The sequence below is a fragment of the Mastigoproctus giganteus genome, chromosome 3, assembly GCF_048544385.1.
Source record: "Mastigoproctus giganteus isolate SK-2022 chromosome 3, ASM4854438v1, whole genome shotgun sequence".
Lineage (NCBI taxonomy): Eukaryota > Metazoa > Arthropoda > Arachnida > Uropygi > Thelyphonidae > Mastigoproctus > Mastigoproctus giganteus.
Window position 1 is genome coordinate 109,533,020 of NC_143577.1, and position 15,283 is coordinate 109,548,302.

Genomic DNA, 15,283 nt, shown 5'->3' on the forward strand with positions numbered 1-15,283 from the left:
ACAAAGGGTTGCTCTTACGAAGAAAGTCTTAAGTTTTGCAAATTACAGTGTTTGGAGACTAGGGAACTGCAAGGTGATCTGATTGAGGTGTACAAAGCCTTGAATGTTTTGAGCATGCTCAATGCTGATGGGATTCTTCCTCTTGTTCAGAATAATCACCTGATACGGCTTCCTAATTCATTTCACAAATATACGTGGTCTTAATTCCAATCTCAACGATGTCCGTTTCCACTTGCAGTCTTCCAAACCCCATGTACTTTTTCTGACTGAATCTCAGTTATCAGTTGATTCAACTACTTCTCATCTCAGATGTCCAAATTATTTGCTGTATGATTCCTTTCGCCTCAAAGGTGGTACTTGTGCATATGTCCGTTCTGATATTCCCAGTCAGAGACTTGGCAATTTGGAATCTCCTCTCTTTGATCTTCTCTGGCTTAAAATCTCTCTACCTCATTGTGTCAAATTCATCTGTTGTCTCTACCCTTCTCCCAACTCCACTAATCACTTGGAGCTCTTTGACTTCCTCTCTTTGCAACTTGACTTTCTCCAGTCCAACTTTCCTAACAGTGAGGTAATTTTCCTTGGTGATTTTAACGTTCACAACTCCAGCTGGCTTCCATTTTCTAGTCACACCGACCCAGCAGGTCGAGATGCTGAGGCTTTTGCAATTACCTAGCACAGATTGTTCATTTACCTACAAGAATACCGGACAATCCTAATCATACAGCCAATACGCTTGATCTTTTTCTCACAAACAACCCTTCTAAGTACAAGGTCGAAGTGAGAGGTCCTTTAGGCACTTCAGATCACAACTTGGTGATTGTCTCTTCTCCAATGGAACCTTTATCTCATGGCTATTCCCAACCTCATATTGTTTGGCATTACCATTACAAGAATGCAAAATGGGATGACCTGCGAGACTTCTTTTCTTCTTTTCCTTGGTCTGATTACTGTTTCAAAACTTCTGATGTCAACGTTTGCTCAGATTGTGTCAGTGAAATTATTCTTGCAGGAATGGAATCCTTTATCCCACACTCCACTTTAAAATCTCATCCTTTATCTAAACCTTGGTTTTCCAATAAATGTGCTAAGGCTGTCCAAGAGAAGAATGTTGCACATCGTAATTGGCTTGTTTCTAATTCTTCAGTTTCATTTTCTGCCTACACCAAAGCTCGCAACAATTGTAAAGCAGTTATTAATCAGTCCAAACTAGAGTTTGAACAGGCTAAGAGTAGAAAACTTGCTTCTTGCCCTAATGGTAGCCGAGCATTCTGGTCTCTTGCCAAAGCTATTGGCCGCAACTTTTGCCCATCTCTGCTCCCACCTCTGTCCAAACCAGATGGTTCTGTTGTCACTTCTGCCAAGGATAAGGCTGACCTGCTAGCATCCCATTTTTCTTCCAGCTCATGTATTAATGATCTTGGTAAAACACCTCCCACCATTCCTAACACGCTCCATTCAATGCCTCCTGTGGTCTTCCGTCAAAAGGATATCAGAAGGATTTTGACGAATCTTGATGCTAAGAAAGCTCCAGGTCCTGATGGTATTTCTCCACTAGTTCTCAAAACCTGTGCTCCTGAACTTACTCCTATTCTTTGCCGCCTTTTTTCACTTTCTTATTCCAAAGGTGTTTTTCCTTCTGCTTGGAAATTTGCTCATATCCAGCCAGTTCCTAAAAAGAGTGACAAATCCCTCCCATCCAATTATCGTCCCATTGCAATTACTTCTACTCTTTCTAAAGTAATGGACAAATCAATTAACCGCCAACTCTTAAACTACCTGGAAACCTTCCATCTGATCAACGATTGCCAGTATGGATTCCGTCAGTGTCGATCCACTGGTGATATTCTGGCTTATGTTACCCATTTATGGACTAATTCAATGGAAAGGTTCGGTGAAACACAAGTAGTTGCTCTTGACATCTCAAAGGCTTTTGATCGTGTTTGGCATAAAGGTCTTCTAAACAAGCTTCCATCTTATGGTTTGCCAACTGTTTTTAGTAATTGGTTATCCAGTTTTCTCTCTGATCGCTCACTGAGGGTGATGATAGATGGCTCTCTGTCTTCTAACTTCTCCACTAATGCTGGTGTTCCCCAAGGTTCAGTTCTTTCCCCCACTCTTTTCCTCTTGTATATCAATGACCTTCTTATATTGACTGGAAATCCTATCCATAGTTTTGCCGATGATAGCACATTGCATTCAACTTTCCATTTTGAGAAACCTTGTCCTGCTCAGTCAGTTTCAAGTTCTCGAAAATCTGCTGCCAATTCCTTAAATGCCGATCTTCAGGTAATTCTCCAGTGTGGGCAAAGACAACTTAGTTGATTTCAACCCTTCTAAAACTCAGTCTTGTCTTATATCTCGCAAAAAGGATTCTTCTGCTCCTATGCTTATCTTTAGTGACACTCCGATTTCTAGGTTGTTGTTGTTGTTGTTGTTGTTGTTTTGGTTTTTAGGAGCATTAGCAACTAAGGCCATATTGCTCCGGGATATGCGGTAGTCATTCCCTGACCTTTCCGCATCCTCCGTATTTGGTGGTGACGGGCTCGAACCCCGGTCTAATCAAGAAGTGTGTGCTATGCACTGCTGCTCCTTCCCACCTGGCTACGGAGGCGCCTCCGATTTCTAGGCAAAATGATATATCTCTTTTGGGGATTACCCTGACTTCTAATCTCTCTTGGCACAAGCACATTACAAATATTGCTTCCTCTGCATCTAAAAAACTTGGTTTTCTCTTTCGCTCTCGGCGTTACTTTTCTTCCAAACAGCTGCTCACTCTGTATAAATCGCAAATCCGCTCTGCCATGGAATATTGTTCCCACAACTGGGGTGGTGCCCCCAAAACCTCTCTCAGGCTTCTTGATTCCATTCAGAAGAGGGCAGTTAGGTTAATTAATGATTCATCTCTAACAGAGTCTCTCCACTCGCTTTCTCATAGACGTTCTGTTTCTGCTGCATGCCTCTTCTACAGATACTTCCATGGGCACTGTTCTTCTGAATTGGCTTCTGTAATTCCCGCTCTCTCTTTCAAAACAGCCCGAACACGTGCTGCCACCAGCCAACATCCATTTACTGTCCAACTTCAAACCCACAGAACCAACTTTTCATCTTCCTCATTTATTCATTCAACTGCCGTTTTCTGGAACAACCTTCCTTCATACGTATTTCCTGAAAATTGCAATCTTCAGAAGTTCAAGACCAATGTCAACAAATATCTTCTTTCGTCTTCTCAACCTCCAACCCAAGCACGGTACTAAGTACTACAGGTTCTAATACCTCTTGTGTTTGGGGTTCTCATAAAAAAATAATAATGAATAAATTCAAATTGAGGAAAGACAGATGTAGGATAGATGTGCAGAAGTTTGCCTTTAGCCAGCAGGTTGTTGGTTGGTGGAACAGACTTCTATCCTTTGTTGTGGAAGTTGATAGCCTAAATAAATTTAAGGCTGAGCTGGACAGGTATTTGAAATGAATGGAGTGGTGAAATGGGAGCAGTTTTTTTTTTTTTTTTTTTGGCTGATGCTGCATAAGCTCCTTTCTTGTATCATATAGCTCTATGAATGCTAATGCTAATGTTAAGTTTTATGAGATGTGAGATGTTAACCTTGAGGTAAGTTTTCTTCTTGAGTGTGTTGTTCAAGGCTTGACGTGGCTGATTCTGGGTCTCCTACTAGTTCCTCATCAGTTGGAGTTATCAATTCTGTAACATCAAAGTTAGTTAAAGTTTCCTGTTATGTTTCTTCAGGAGTTACCTGTGTTGCGTTGGAGTTATACTAATTAGCTTCATTCGTTGCATTCTCTATAGTAAGATCTGTATTGTGAATAGTAGAGGTATGGCTTCTACGTGCTTCACAGATTCATGCGTGTCTTCTTTGCTTATTTAATTTCTTTAGTGACAGGAGCTACAAATATTCAGGTTGCATCGACAACAAGTTAAATCAGCTTCCTTATTTAATTGACAAATGGCACATGTGGTTGTGTGCTGATTGCATTGTTTGTCCTGCATTTTCTTATTTTATTATCCTGTTGAATTTTGAGCACTTAGAATCCAATTGCGTTATGCAGCAGATACTGTTCAGTGAAAGGGTTGTATTTGTATGTGGCCTGTCTTGCCGAAGGCAGTCGAGGGTGATGGAGGACTGCTATTGTTCGAATAAGCTTCCTGAGGGGCAACAACTTGTGCTGACCTTGATTATATCTGTGGGCATGGTGACTTGTTATTGTGGTATGTTAATGAGGAGGACAAAGAGAAAGCAGTGGGCATGTGGCTAATATAAAAAAAATAATAAAAGTTTACCTGTTGGAAGATCTTCTGTGGAAAAATTAGTAGCTAATGAGCGAGTCTTTCCTGATCAGCACAGTCTTTTGATGGCATTCCTACGTGAACTAGAACTACTTAAAATTATGGATTAAATGGGAACACACAAATAATCTACCACACCCCGGATGCCAGCAACTTTGTCCTGTGATTTATCTATATGCATGTGCATATGCATTTAAGTATGCGCATCCACATATTTATTTATGTATGCTCATGTGCATTTACATATGCACATGTGCAATTATGTATGTGCGTGCTCATGCGCATATTTATTTAGGTATGCGCACACATACGCATTTACCTGCATGCCCATGTGTCTGCACATATTGGGCGCCTCCGTAGCCAGGTGGGAAGGAGCAGCAGTGCGTAGCACACGCTTCTTGATTAGACCGGGGTTCGAGCCCGTCACCACCAAATACGGATAATGCGGAAAGGTCAGGGAATAACCACCGCATATCCCGGAGCAATATGGCCTAAGTTGCTAATGCTCCTAAAAACTAAACAACAACAACAACAACATCTGCACATATTGACACGTTTACGTATATGTGTATGTATTCTTGAGCAGAGCAATAAACAGATTTAATAAAATAATCTTTATTTGTCCTACTAATTGGTGGGTGACAGATTCCCTTCATGGCAGTAAATGCCAGGGGTATGCGCATACACATATATATTTAGGTATGCATGTGCATTTACGTATGTGCATGTGTGTGTGAATGTGCATGCACATACGCATTTAAGTATGCCTGTGCACATATGCATTTAAGTATGCCCAGGCACGTGGGCATTTACTTCTGCACGTGCACATGTGCATTTACGTGTGCACTTGCACTTTGTTTTTACGTATGCGTGTACATAATTACCCGTTTACATATATGTGCAGATATTCTTGAACAGAGTAGTAAACAGATGGGCTTGAACCCCAGTCAGTCAAGGCACTTGTACTTATGCACCCGCTTGCCTGACTACTCAGCTACGGTGCCCATCTTAAGTATGCATGGTTGCATATTTATTTATGCACGTGCACACGTGCATTTGTAATTTGATCCGGCTGAGGTCTTTTAAGACCTGTTTCGTTGTAGCTCTTGGAGTAGTCTTGATCTCACCATCGTTGTCTTGGTCGACCCACATCTCTCTTGCCTGTAGGTTTCTAGTTAAAGGCAAATTTTGGGATCCTGTCTGGGTTCATTCTTTCTATGTGGCTGATCCATTTTTTCTGATATCACTTTATGTCATTTATTATATTATCTACTTTTAATTTCTCGCAGATATATAAATTTCTTTGGTGGTCTAGTCTTGTAAAGCCTAATAATTGTCTTAAAAATCTCATTTGTGCTGCTTCTAGTTTGTGTCTATCTTTCTTATTTATGACCCAAGTCTCACAGCTGTAGAAGAGGGCTGATTTTGAAGTGATGTTGTGCAGTGATAACTTTGTTTCAGTTGTCATTTGTTTGCTGAAGTGGCATTTAATCGTTCCATTCATTTTATTATATTTTTGTAGTTTAGTGTGGATGTCTTTCCCTTCATTTGATATTAAATTTCCCAAATAGGTGAAGTCAGATATTTGTTCTATTATTTATCACCAATAACAATTTTGACTCTTTATATGTTTTTTCCACACAATCCCATTGATTTTGTTTTTGAGGTGGAGATTTTCATTTTGTCCTTTTTACCTATTTTATTCAATTCATATGCTGCTATCTGCAGTTCATCTTCAGATATTGCAATTATAATTTGATCATCAGCATATAATATAGTTTGGATTTTATTCCTGTTGTTCAACTGTATTCTGTTGTTAATTATTTATTTCCATTCTTTAATAATTTTATTGATGTAGTTATTAAATAAATTTGGTGATAGTCCACATTCTTGTTTGACTCCCTTATTGGTGTTAATTTGATCTGATAGTTGACCATTAAAATATTTTATCCAGACTTTTCAGTTTTTATATAGGCTGTGCATCTCTATCCAGAGTTTGGTTGGGATATTTTCTTAGAGGAAAATCTTAATTAGTTATGCAGAACTAGTAAGGATTTTGGTCTAAAAATGAATATGGCTAAAACAAAAGTAATGATGAACAAGTATGCCACAGAAAGGTGACAAGTCATTAGCTGTAATAATTATAAATTAGCATTAGAATTAGCATTAGTAGAGGCATATGATGCAAGAAATTTGATGGATTGATTTGGTAGTTGTTGGCGCATCGGCTTCTGTGGCCATATTGCACCTCCCAAGGTTTTTGCAGTACTTTTATCCAAGCCCGAGGCGGGAATCGAACCCGCGACCTTTGGGTTGCCGGGCAGGTACTTTACCCACTCGGCTAGCCCGGTCGGCCTGATGCAAGAAAGCAAGCTTATGCAGCATCACCCAAAAAAAAAACAAAAACACTCCCATTTCACCCCTCCATTCATTCAAAATACCTGTCCAGCTGAGCCTTAAATTTATTTAAGCTATCAAATTCCACAACAAGGGATGGAAGTCTGTTCCGCCAACCAACTACCCTTTGGCTAAAGGCAAATTTCTGCACATCTATCCTACATCTGTCTTTCCTCAATTTGAATTTATGCCCTCTCAGGTGATTATTCTGAGCAAGAGGAAGAATCCCATCGGCATTGAGCATGCTCAAACCATTCAAGACTTTATACACCTCTATCAGATCACCTCGTTGGTGCCTAGTCTACAGACACTGTAATTTGCAAAACTTAAGCCTTTCTTCGTAAGAGCAACCCATTGTTCCATTCACTAATCTTGTTGCCTTTCTCTGTACTCGTTCCAGCAGCTCTACATACTTCTTGACATGAGGCCTCCAGACCTGTATGCAGTACTCAAGGTGTGGCCTGACCATTGCCTTATACAAGGGAATAATCACCTCCTTATACCTGCTAGAAAAATTATTGTATATCATTGACAAGACACAATGAGCTACTCTTGCAGCTCGTCTGCACTGCTCAGAGAACTTCATATCTGCCTGCACAATTATCCCCAGGTCCTTTTCATTCTCTACCACTGTCAGTGTAGTAGCACAGAGTTCATACGTTGCTCTGAGGTTACTGTTTCCCATATGTAGTACTTTACATTTGTCAATGTTAAACTTCATTTGCCACCTCTCAGCCCATCTGCTCAACCTTTCCAGATCCAGTTGCAGCTGCATAGCATCAGTAGTATCCTTAACAACCCTGCCAACCTTTGTCTCATCTGCAAACTTGGATATTAAGTTTGATATACTATCATCAATATCATTTATAAATACAGAAAACAACGATGGACTCCACTAATAACATTAGTCCACGATGAGCAATGTCCATTGATTACAACTCTCTGTCTTCTTCCCCTCAACCATCCCTTTATCCATAGCAGCAACTTGCCTCCAATGCCACACTGCTCCAATTTGTGCAACAGTATCAAACGCCTTTCTAAGATCCAAGTATATAATATCAAAGTTATTCCCTGCAACCAGTTCTTTTGTGACTGCATCATAGTATCCAATCAAATTGGTCAGGCAAGACTTTCCCTTAACAAAACCATGCTGTGTCTGAACTATAACTGAAATCTTGTCTAGATGATCCTGCAGTGCTTCTTTAACCAGTGCCTCCATTAATTTTCCTGGAACGGAAGTTAAACTCACATGTCTATAATTACTTGTGTCAGCCTTTGATCCTCCTTTGTGAAATGGGGTGACATTTGCACATCTCCAGTCTATGGGTACCTCCTCTGAGTCCAAGGAATCTCTCATAATTATGGCTAAGGGTTTGCTTACTTCCTTTGCTGCCTCCTTTAATATAACTGGATAGATCCCATCCACTCCAGGTGCCTTTCTTGTGTTTATCTTCAACAATATCTCCTCCACTTTCCTCTCGGTTATTACAAAATTATCTAGCTGACTATCTATCTATCAAATTGAATGTAGATGCAAAATACTCATTTAGTTTGTTAGCCACCTGAGCAGGATCCTCAACTGTTGAACCATCAATATCCAGTGGACCAATCTGATTCATGACTTTCCTTCTAGATTTTACATAGATAAAGAACTCTTTTCTGTTTTTTTCATCCTTTGCCAAGGATTTCTCATAATCTGCCTTTGACTGTCTATCTCCTTTGTGACTTGGTTACAGATCGGCTTATATCTATCATAGGCTTCCATGTCACCCATTTATTTATATGTATCCCATGCATTTTTCTTCTCTGCCATATGTCTCATTAGTTCATCCGACATCCATTTAGGCTTAAACCTTGAACAACATTTCTTAGTTGGTATGTAAAGCCTAGTAGCTTCCAAGATAAGTTCTTTGAATGCTTCCCATTTTGAATTTGCTGTTGGTAACATCATCAGTTGGTCCCACTGTATAGAATTTAAATATTGTCTCAGACCATCGTAGTCGCATTTATGAAAGCAAAAACCCTTCCCTTTACCCCTGATGGTAGTTACCTCCTTGAGTAAAACCCACTTCAGCACACTGTTATCATTGCCACCTAGTGGTTCCCTTATTTGCAGATTCTTAATGCATGAAGAATCACTACTGATAATCAGATCAAGAGTATTACTCCCTCTAGTTGCCTCCCGAACATACTGATGTAGAAAACAGTCATCCAATAAATCCACACAAGTCTGCCATTTTCTTAGCTACCCTAACACAACCCATGCTAGTGTGTGAGTGACCAACCCACAAATTCCAGTCCATATCTGGGAAATTAAAATCCTCCATTATAAGAATCTCTGATTTACTCGCCCACTCTGTTTCCCTGTACAGTTTCTTATTATACTCATTAGAGTCATTAGGCCTATAGCACACTCCTACTCTCAATTTTGATCTCCCAATGCTTATGTCACACCAAACTGACCCGATACTGCACTGTCCATCGATGTTGACTGGCTTCACTTCCTTGGATTTTATGTGTTTCTTAACTAATAGCATAACCCCTCCTCCATTCCTATCCTGTCTATCCTTTCTGTACACATTGTATTCCCCAAATTCCAGTTCTGCATTCCTTATATCTGTGTGACACCACATCTCTGTTATCCCAACAATATCTGCCTTTGATGTATTGAGCAATACTTCAAATTCATCAAATTTATTTACCAAACTCCTAGCATTGGTGTACACGCAAGTATACATGCACCTGTTCCTTTTCTTAGCTACCCTAACACAACCCATGTGTTTACTTGTACCGCAATGACTCCCAGCAGTCTTTGAAATATCCTGCATCTTGTTTTCCAGGCTGCTGTTCATTCCAATAGAAACAGTGCAAGAATCACTTTCACCTCTGCCGGTGGCTACTGTTAATCTGTTAATCCTTGTATCCCCCCAAGCTAGCAGTTTTCCGACCAACCTAACACTGCCTCGATAGTATCAGCAAATATTCTTGCACCCTTTCTGTTTAAGTGTATCCCATCCCTGTAGAAGCAGGGATGTATGTAAAGCTTAGTACCTTCCAAGTATGTAATGCATGTATGTAAATCTTAGTAGCTTCTAAGATAAGTAAGTCATTTGAATGCTTCCCATTTTGAATTTGATGCTGGTAACATCATCAGTTAGTCTCACTGTATCGAATTTAAATACTGTCTCAGACCATCGTAGTCACCTCTACGAAAGCAAAAACCCTTCCCTTTACCCCTGATGGTAGTTACCTCTTTGAGTAAATCCCACTTCAGCAGACTGTGCTCACTGCCACCTAATGTTTCCTTTATCTGCAGATTCTTAATGCATGAAGAGTCACTACTGTTAATCAAATCAAGAGTATTACTCCCTCTAGTTGCCTCCCGAACATACTGATGTAGAAAACAGTCATCCAATAAATCCACAAAAGCCTTGCTAGTGTGTGAGTGACCAACCCACAAATTCCAGTCACTATCTGGAAAATTGAAATCCCTCATTATAAGACTCTCTGATTTACTGGGCCACTCTATTTCCCTGTACAGTTTCTTATTATACACATCAGAGTCATTAGGCCTATAGCACACTCCTCCCCTCAATTTTGATCTCCCAATGCTTATGTCACACCTAACTGACTCAACACTGCACTGTCCAGTGATGTCGACTGGCTTCGCTTCCTTGGATTTTATGTGTTTCTTAACTAATAGCATAAACTCTCCTCCCTTCCTATCCTGCTATCCCTTCTGTAGACATTGTACTCCCGAAATTCCAGTTCTGCATTCCTTATATCTGTGTGACACCACGTCTCTGATATCCCAACAATATCTGCCTTTGATGTTTTGAGCAATACCTCAAATTCATCAAATTTATTTACCAAACTCCTAGCATTGGTGGGCACACAAGTATACATGCATCTGTTCCTATTCTTAGCTACCCTAACACAATCCATGTGTTTACTTGTACCGCAATGACTCCCAGCAGTCTCTGAAATACCCCGCATCTTGTTTTCCAGGCTGCTGCTCATTTCAATAGAAGCAGTGCAATAATCACTTTCACCTCTGCCAGTGGCTACTACTGTTAATCTATTAGTCCTTGTATCCTCCAAGCTAGCAGTTTTCCGACCCACCTAACACTGCCTCTATAGCATCATCAAATATTCTTGCTCCCTTTCTGTTTAAGTGTATTCCATCCCTGTAGAAGCAGTCTCTCCTGTTAACAAGTACAGACCAGGCTGAAAAAAAAAATCGCTGAAATCAAGAGAAGAATAAATTTTGGCTGGAATAGCATTCAGGAAATATAGTCACATACTGAGGAGAAGTATCCCAATTGTCTGAAAACGTAAAATAATGAACCAATGTATACTCCCCCACCATGACTTATGGAAGTGAAACTTGGACACTCACCAAAACAATGGAAGAGAAACTAAGAACTACACAGCGAAGAATGGAACAAATTATATTGGGAATCAGACTGTTAGATAAGAAGAGAAACACATGGATTAGGCAGAAAACTCAAGTAAAGGACATTCTTATCAAGACTAAAGAACTAAAATAGTCTTGGGCAGGACACATTGCTTGAAGACATGATGACAGATGGACTAAGAAAATAACAGACAGGTACCCAAGAGGAGCTAGAAGAAAACCTGGAAGACAACAACGGAGATGAACAGATGAAATTCATGTGTTTGTGGGTAGTAAATGGAAAATTGCTGGAGAGGTCTTCATCTTGCAGTGGATTGAAAATGGCTGATGATGATGATTTTCTTTATGTAGAATCTGCCAAAGTTTTTCCTGGTTTACTATGCTTTTTCATAATCAATAAACAGCAGAAATGTTGGTAGATTGAATTCTCTTTGTTTACATATATGTACACATATTCTTGAGCAGAGCAATAAACAGATTTAATAAAATAAATAAAAAATAATCTTTATTTGTCCTACCATACTAAATAAAGTGTGACAAATTTCCTTCATGGTGAGTGACAAATTTCCTTCACGGCAGTAAATGCCAGGGGATATGCATGTGCACATATTTATTTACATATGCACGTGCACATATGCATTTACGGCATGCATATGCAGATTTAGGTATGACATATTTATGTATGTGCATGCATATGCATTTACGCTATGGATATGCAAATCACACATAGGTGCATATGCATGTGCATTTACGTAGGCACATGCATTTACTTATGCGTGTGTGCATGTGAATTTGCGTATGCACATGCATTTACTTATGCACGTGTGCCTGTGCATTTACGTATGCTTGTGATTTTTACATATTTTTATTTTTTTACCTCTTCAGTGGCATTTATCTTTATTGTTTGATAAATCATCTCTTGATTTTTTGCCTATTCTTTTGGTTTCTAAATTTATTTTCACAGTCACTACTTTGTCCTCTTGCTATATATCTTTACAGTTATTTTTTAAACATATATTCCAGTGAAATTAGTCTCATTGTGTCTTCCATATATTCTTTCACTTGGTTCTTGTACATCTTGTATGTTACTCTGTTATTCATATAATTTGCATAGTATATATATAAAATAAATAAAAATAAAGAATAAATAAATCTATAAAAAAAAATAAACAATTTAAATGTTTCTCCTCCTAATATAGGTAACTATTCAAATGACCTCTGAAATTCTCCAAGCTGTCAGCTTGAACTGCCTGTGAAAGTAACTTAGTTCCATAATTAACACACTGGCTAAAATAAAATTTCCTATAATCCAAGCTAAAATTTCTTTCCCTGTAATTTGAATTTATGGCCTCTAGGCCTGGAATCATTTATAACTGAAAATTTCACCATCATTCATTTTACTACCTCCCTTGCAGATCCTTATGATCACAATCAGGTCCCCTCTAAGTTGCATGTTTGCCAGGCTCTGTAGCCCACATATTTGAAGTCTTTCCTGATACAGATGTCTTTTTGTACATAACTCACCAAGCCAATCTTTGGTCCCTTTCAAGATGCTCAATCTTTTTTTTTAAGGTGCTCTCTCCATACTTTGACAAGTCTGGTGTTACAATAGCCTTCATATATTTTGACCATCAACAGTTAGGAAACCATGGACCCTTCTTGCTGCCTATGCACATTTCTTAGAAAACTTTTTGCCTAACTGTGTTGTAACTCGCAAATCCCTTTCTTCCTTCACAGTTTTTAATTTAACCCCATAAAGTGTATTCAAGTTGTTTTGGGGCTGCTATTTCCTATGTGTAAGAATTTGCATTTTTCTTTATTAAAACATTGCTGCCACTTTTCTGACCATCCTTAAACCCTGTCCAAGCCATTTCTTGGCACTGATCATAACCACTCTCCCGATGTTCACATCTGAAAATTTTGACGCTCTGTCTCTTTCCCATCATCTCTGTTATTTATGAAAATTGGAAACAAGTAGTCCCAGAGACCTTGAGAGACCCCGCCCTTCAAGATCAACCTGAAGTGTAACCATTAACCAAGTGCAGCCACCCTGAATACCTCTCTTTGATAACATTAACTTCTTATGCTGTTAAGATGAGTTATTATATTCTCTTACAATTCATCCAAGTTTCTTGTGACGACCGACTAACTGGTTAAAATTAATATATTAAAATAAAAATGATATATACATAAGATAAAACAGAAATAAAATAAGATAAAAGCATTAAAATACAATAAGATAAAAGCATTAAAATATAATATAATAAAAGCGTTAAAATACATAGTAACTTTCAAAGCGAAGTGCCTCTTCATCAGCTAGTCTGTGAATGGTGTACTTCAGTATATATTGATGGTTACTATCATCATGATAATGTATCACAAGTCTGGTGTCAGTAGAGCAGAATTATGTACATGGGATAATCACCAGCACTCATCGCACTGCAATACAGTACATTCTATAATAGGGTGTACTCCCCTCTTGCAATTCATAGTACTATTATTGGTGGCTATGTGCAGTGCTTCAAGCCATGAGTGCTGGCGGTAATCATGTGAATTTTCAACGATTTCAATATCCCATTGGGATCAAGATTGTGCTGCTCAACCCAATAATGTTCGGCGACTGCGGAGCGTTCAAAATTAGCAGTTCATAGAGCCACCTCTTGCTCAGAAACCCGATCTTTCAATCTTCTACCAGACTCACCTACATAACCCCCTCCCCCCACAATCCGGACACGTAATATGGTATACGGAACCACTCCATAGGAAAGGAGGAACAGTGTTTTCCCCTTAGAAATAATAGGTTGTAACTTCCTCCCCAGGAGTTGCACACATTGTATATGATGGAGATGCAAAATCCTAACAAGACGTTCCGATAAGCCCGAATAACAGGGGATGTAGGCGGTAGAGATAAATTGATTGACACGAGGCGGGTTAGATTTCATAACAAATTCGTGAGCCTGAAGCTCACATCTTTCTAGAACATGAGGTGGGCTATTCATATTGTGAATAGTCCACCGGCAGCAATCACGTGAATAGTTTGACAATCGTCAACTATTCATGTGATTACTGGCAGCACTTGTGGCTTGAAGCACTGCACATAGCCACCAGTAATAGTACTATGAATTGCACGAGAGGAGTACACTTACACCCTATTATAGAATGTACTGTATTGCAGTGCGATGAGTGTTGGCGATCATCACGTGTACGTAATTCTGCTCTACTGACACCAGACTCGTGATACATGATCATGCCCAGCTGACTTGTGCTATTGTTGTTGTTATTTGGTTTTTAGGAGCATTAGCAACTAAGGCCATATTGCTCCGGGATATGCGGTGGTCATTCCCTGACCTTTCCGCATCCTTCGTATTTGGTGGCGACAGGCTCGAACCCCGGTCTAATCAAGAAGCGTGTGCTCCACACTGCTGCTCCTTCCCACCTGGCTACAGAGGCGCCTTTGTGCTATTGTAACCATCAGTATATACTGAAGTACACCATTCACAGACTAGCTTCTGAAGAGGCACTTTGCGTCGAAAACTACTATGTATTTTAACGCTTTTATTATATTATATTTTAACACTTTTATTTTATTGTATTTTAACGCTTTTATCTTATTGTATTTTAATGCTTTTATCTTATTGTATTTCTGTTTTATCTTATGCATATATCATTTTTATTTTAATTTAACCAGTTAGTCGGTCATCGCAAGAAACTTGGATGATATAATGCAACCCGATGAACAAGGCCTGTTTTCTAATCTCTTACAATTATTTTTAGATCCAAATCATCCCCGTGGAAAGGGCAATAAAGTTTATTTTGAAGAAGCAATAACGAAAGCAGAATATAGGAAGAGGGGAGATGATGGTGATGTTCCTGCAGAAGTTGGAATTAATATATTGGATCAATCACAATCATTGAATTCCTTGCCTGAAAGAGACACTTATGCAGAACTGTGTAGAGGTGAAAAATTTTTGGTAAGTCGTATACAACTTACCAAAGTATTTTCTTGAAGTATTTTTCATTATTCTTACAGTGCCATCAAAATATAACATTTGGAATACTTATTTAATATAACATATTAAATAAGTTATGAAATTAAGTTAGTTAGGGTGATTATTAGATGCATGACACAGTGATGCATCATAAATGTTGATGGTCCCGGAATGGAG

At 39.0% G+C, this 15,283-nt stretch overlaps 1 protein-coding gene across 1 annotated transcript in view; it reads left to right on the forward strand.

The window, feature by feature from the left end:
- Positions 1-15,283, forward strand: part of LOC150088215 (prolyl 4-hydroxylase subunit alpha-1-like) — a 244,939-nt gene that overhangs the window by 128,940 nt on the left and 100,716 nt on the right. Inside the window, exon 8 of the mRNA XM_090370629.1 lies at positions 14,892-15,088. Coding sequence (XP_090226755.1) covers positions 14,892-15,088 — 197 coding nt within the window. The remainder of the gene's footprint in view (positions 1-14,891; positions 15,089-15,283) is intronic.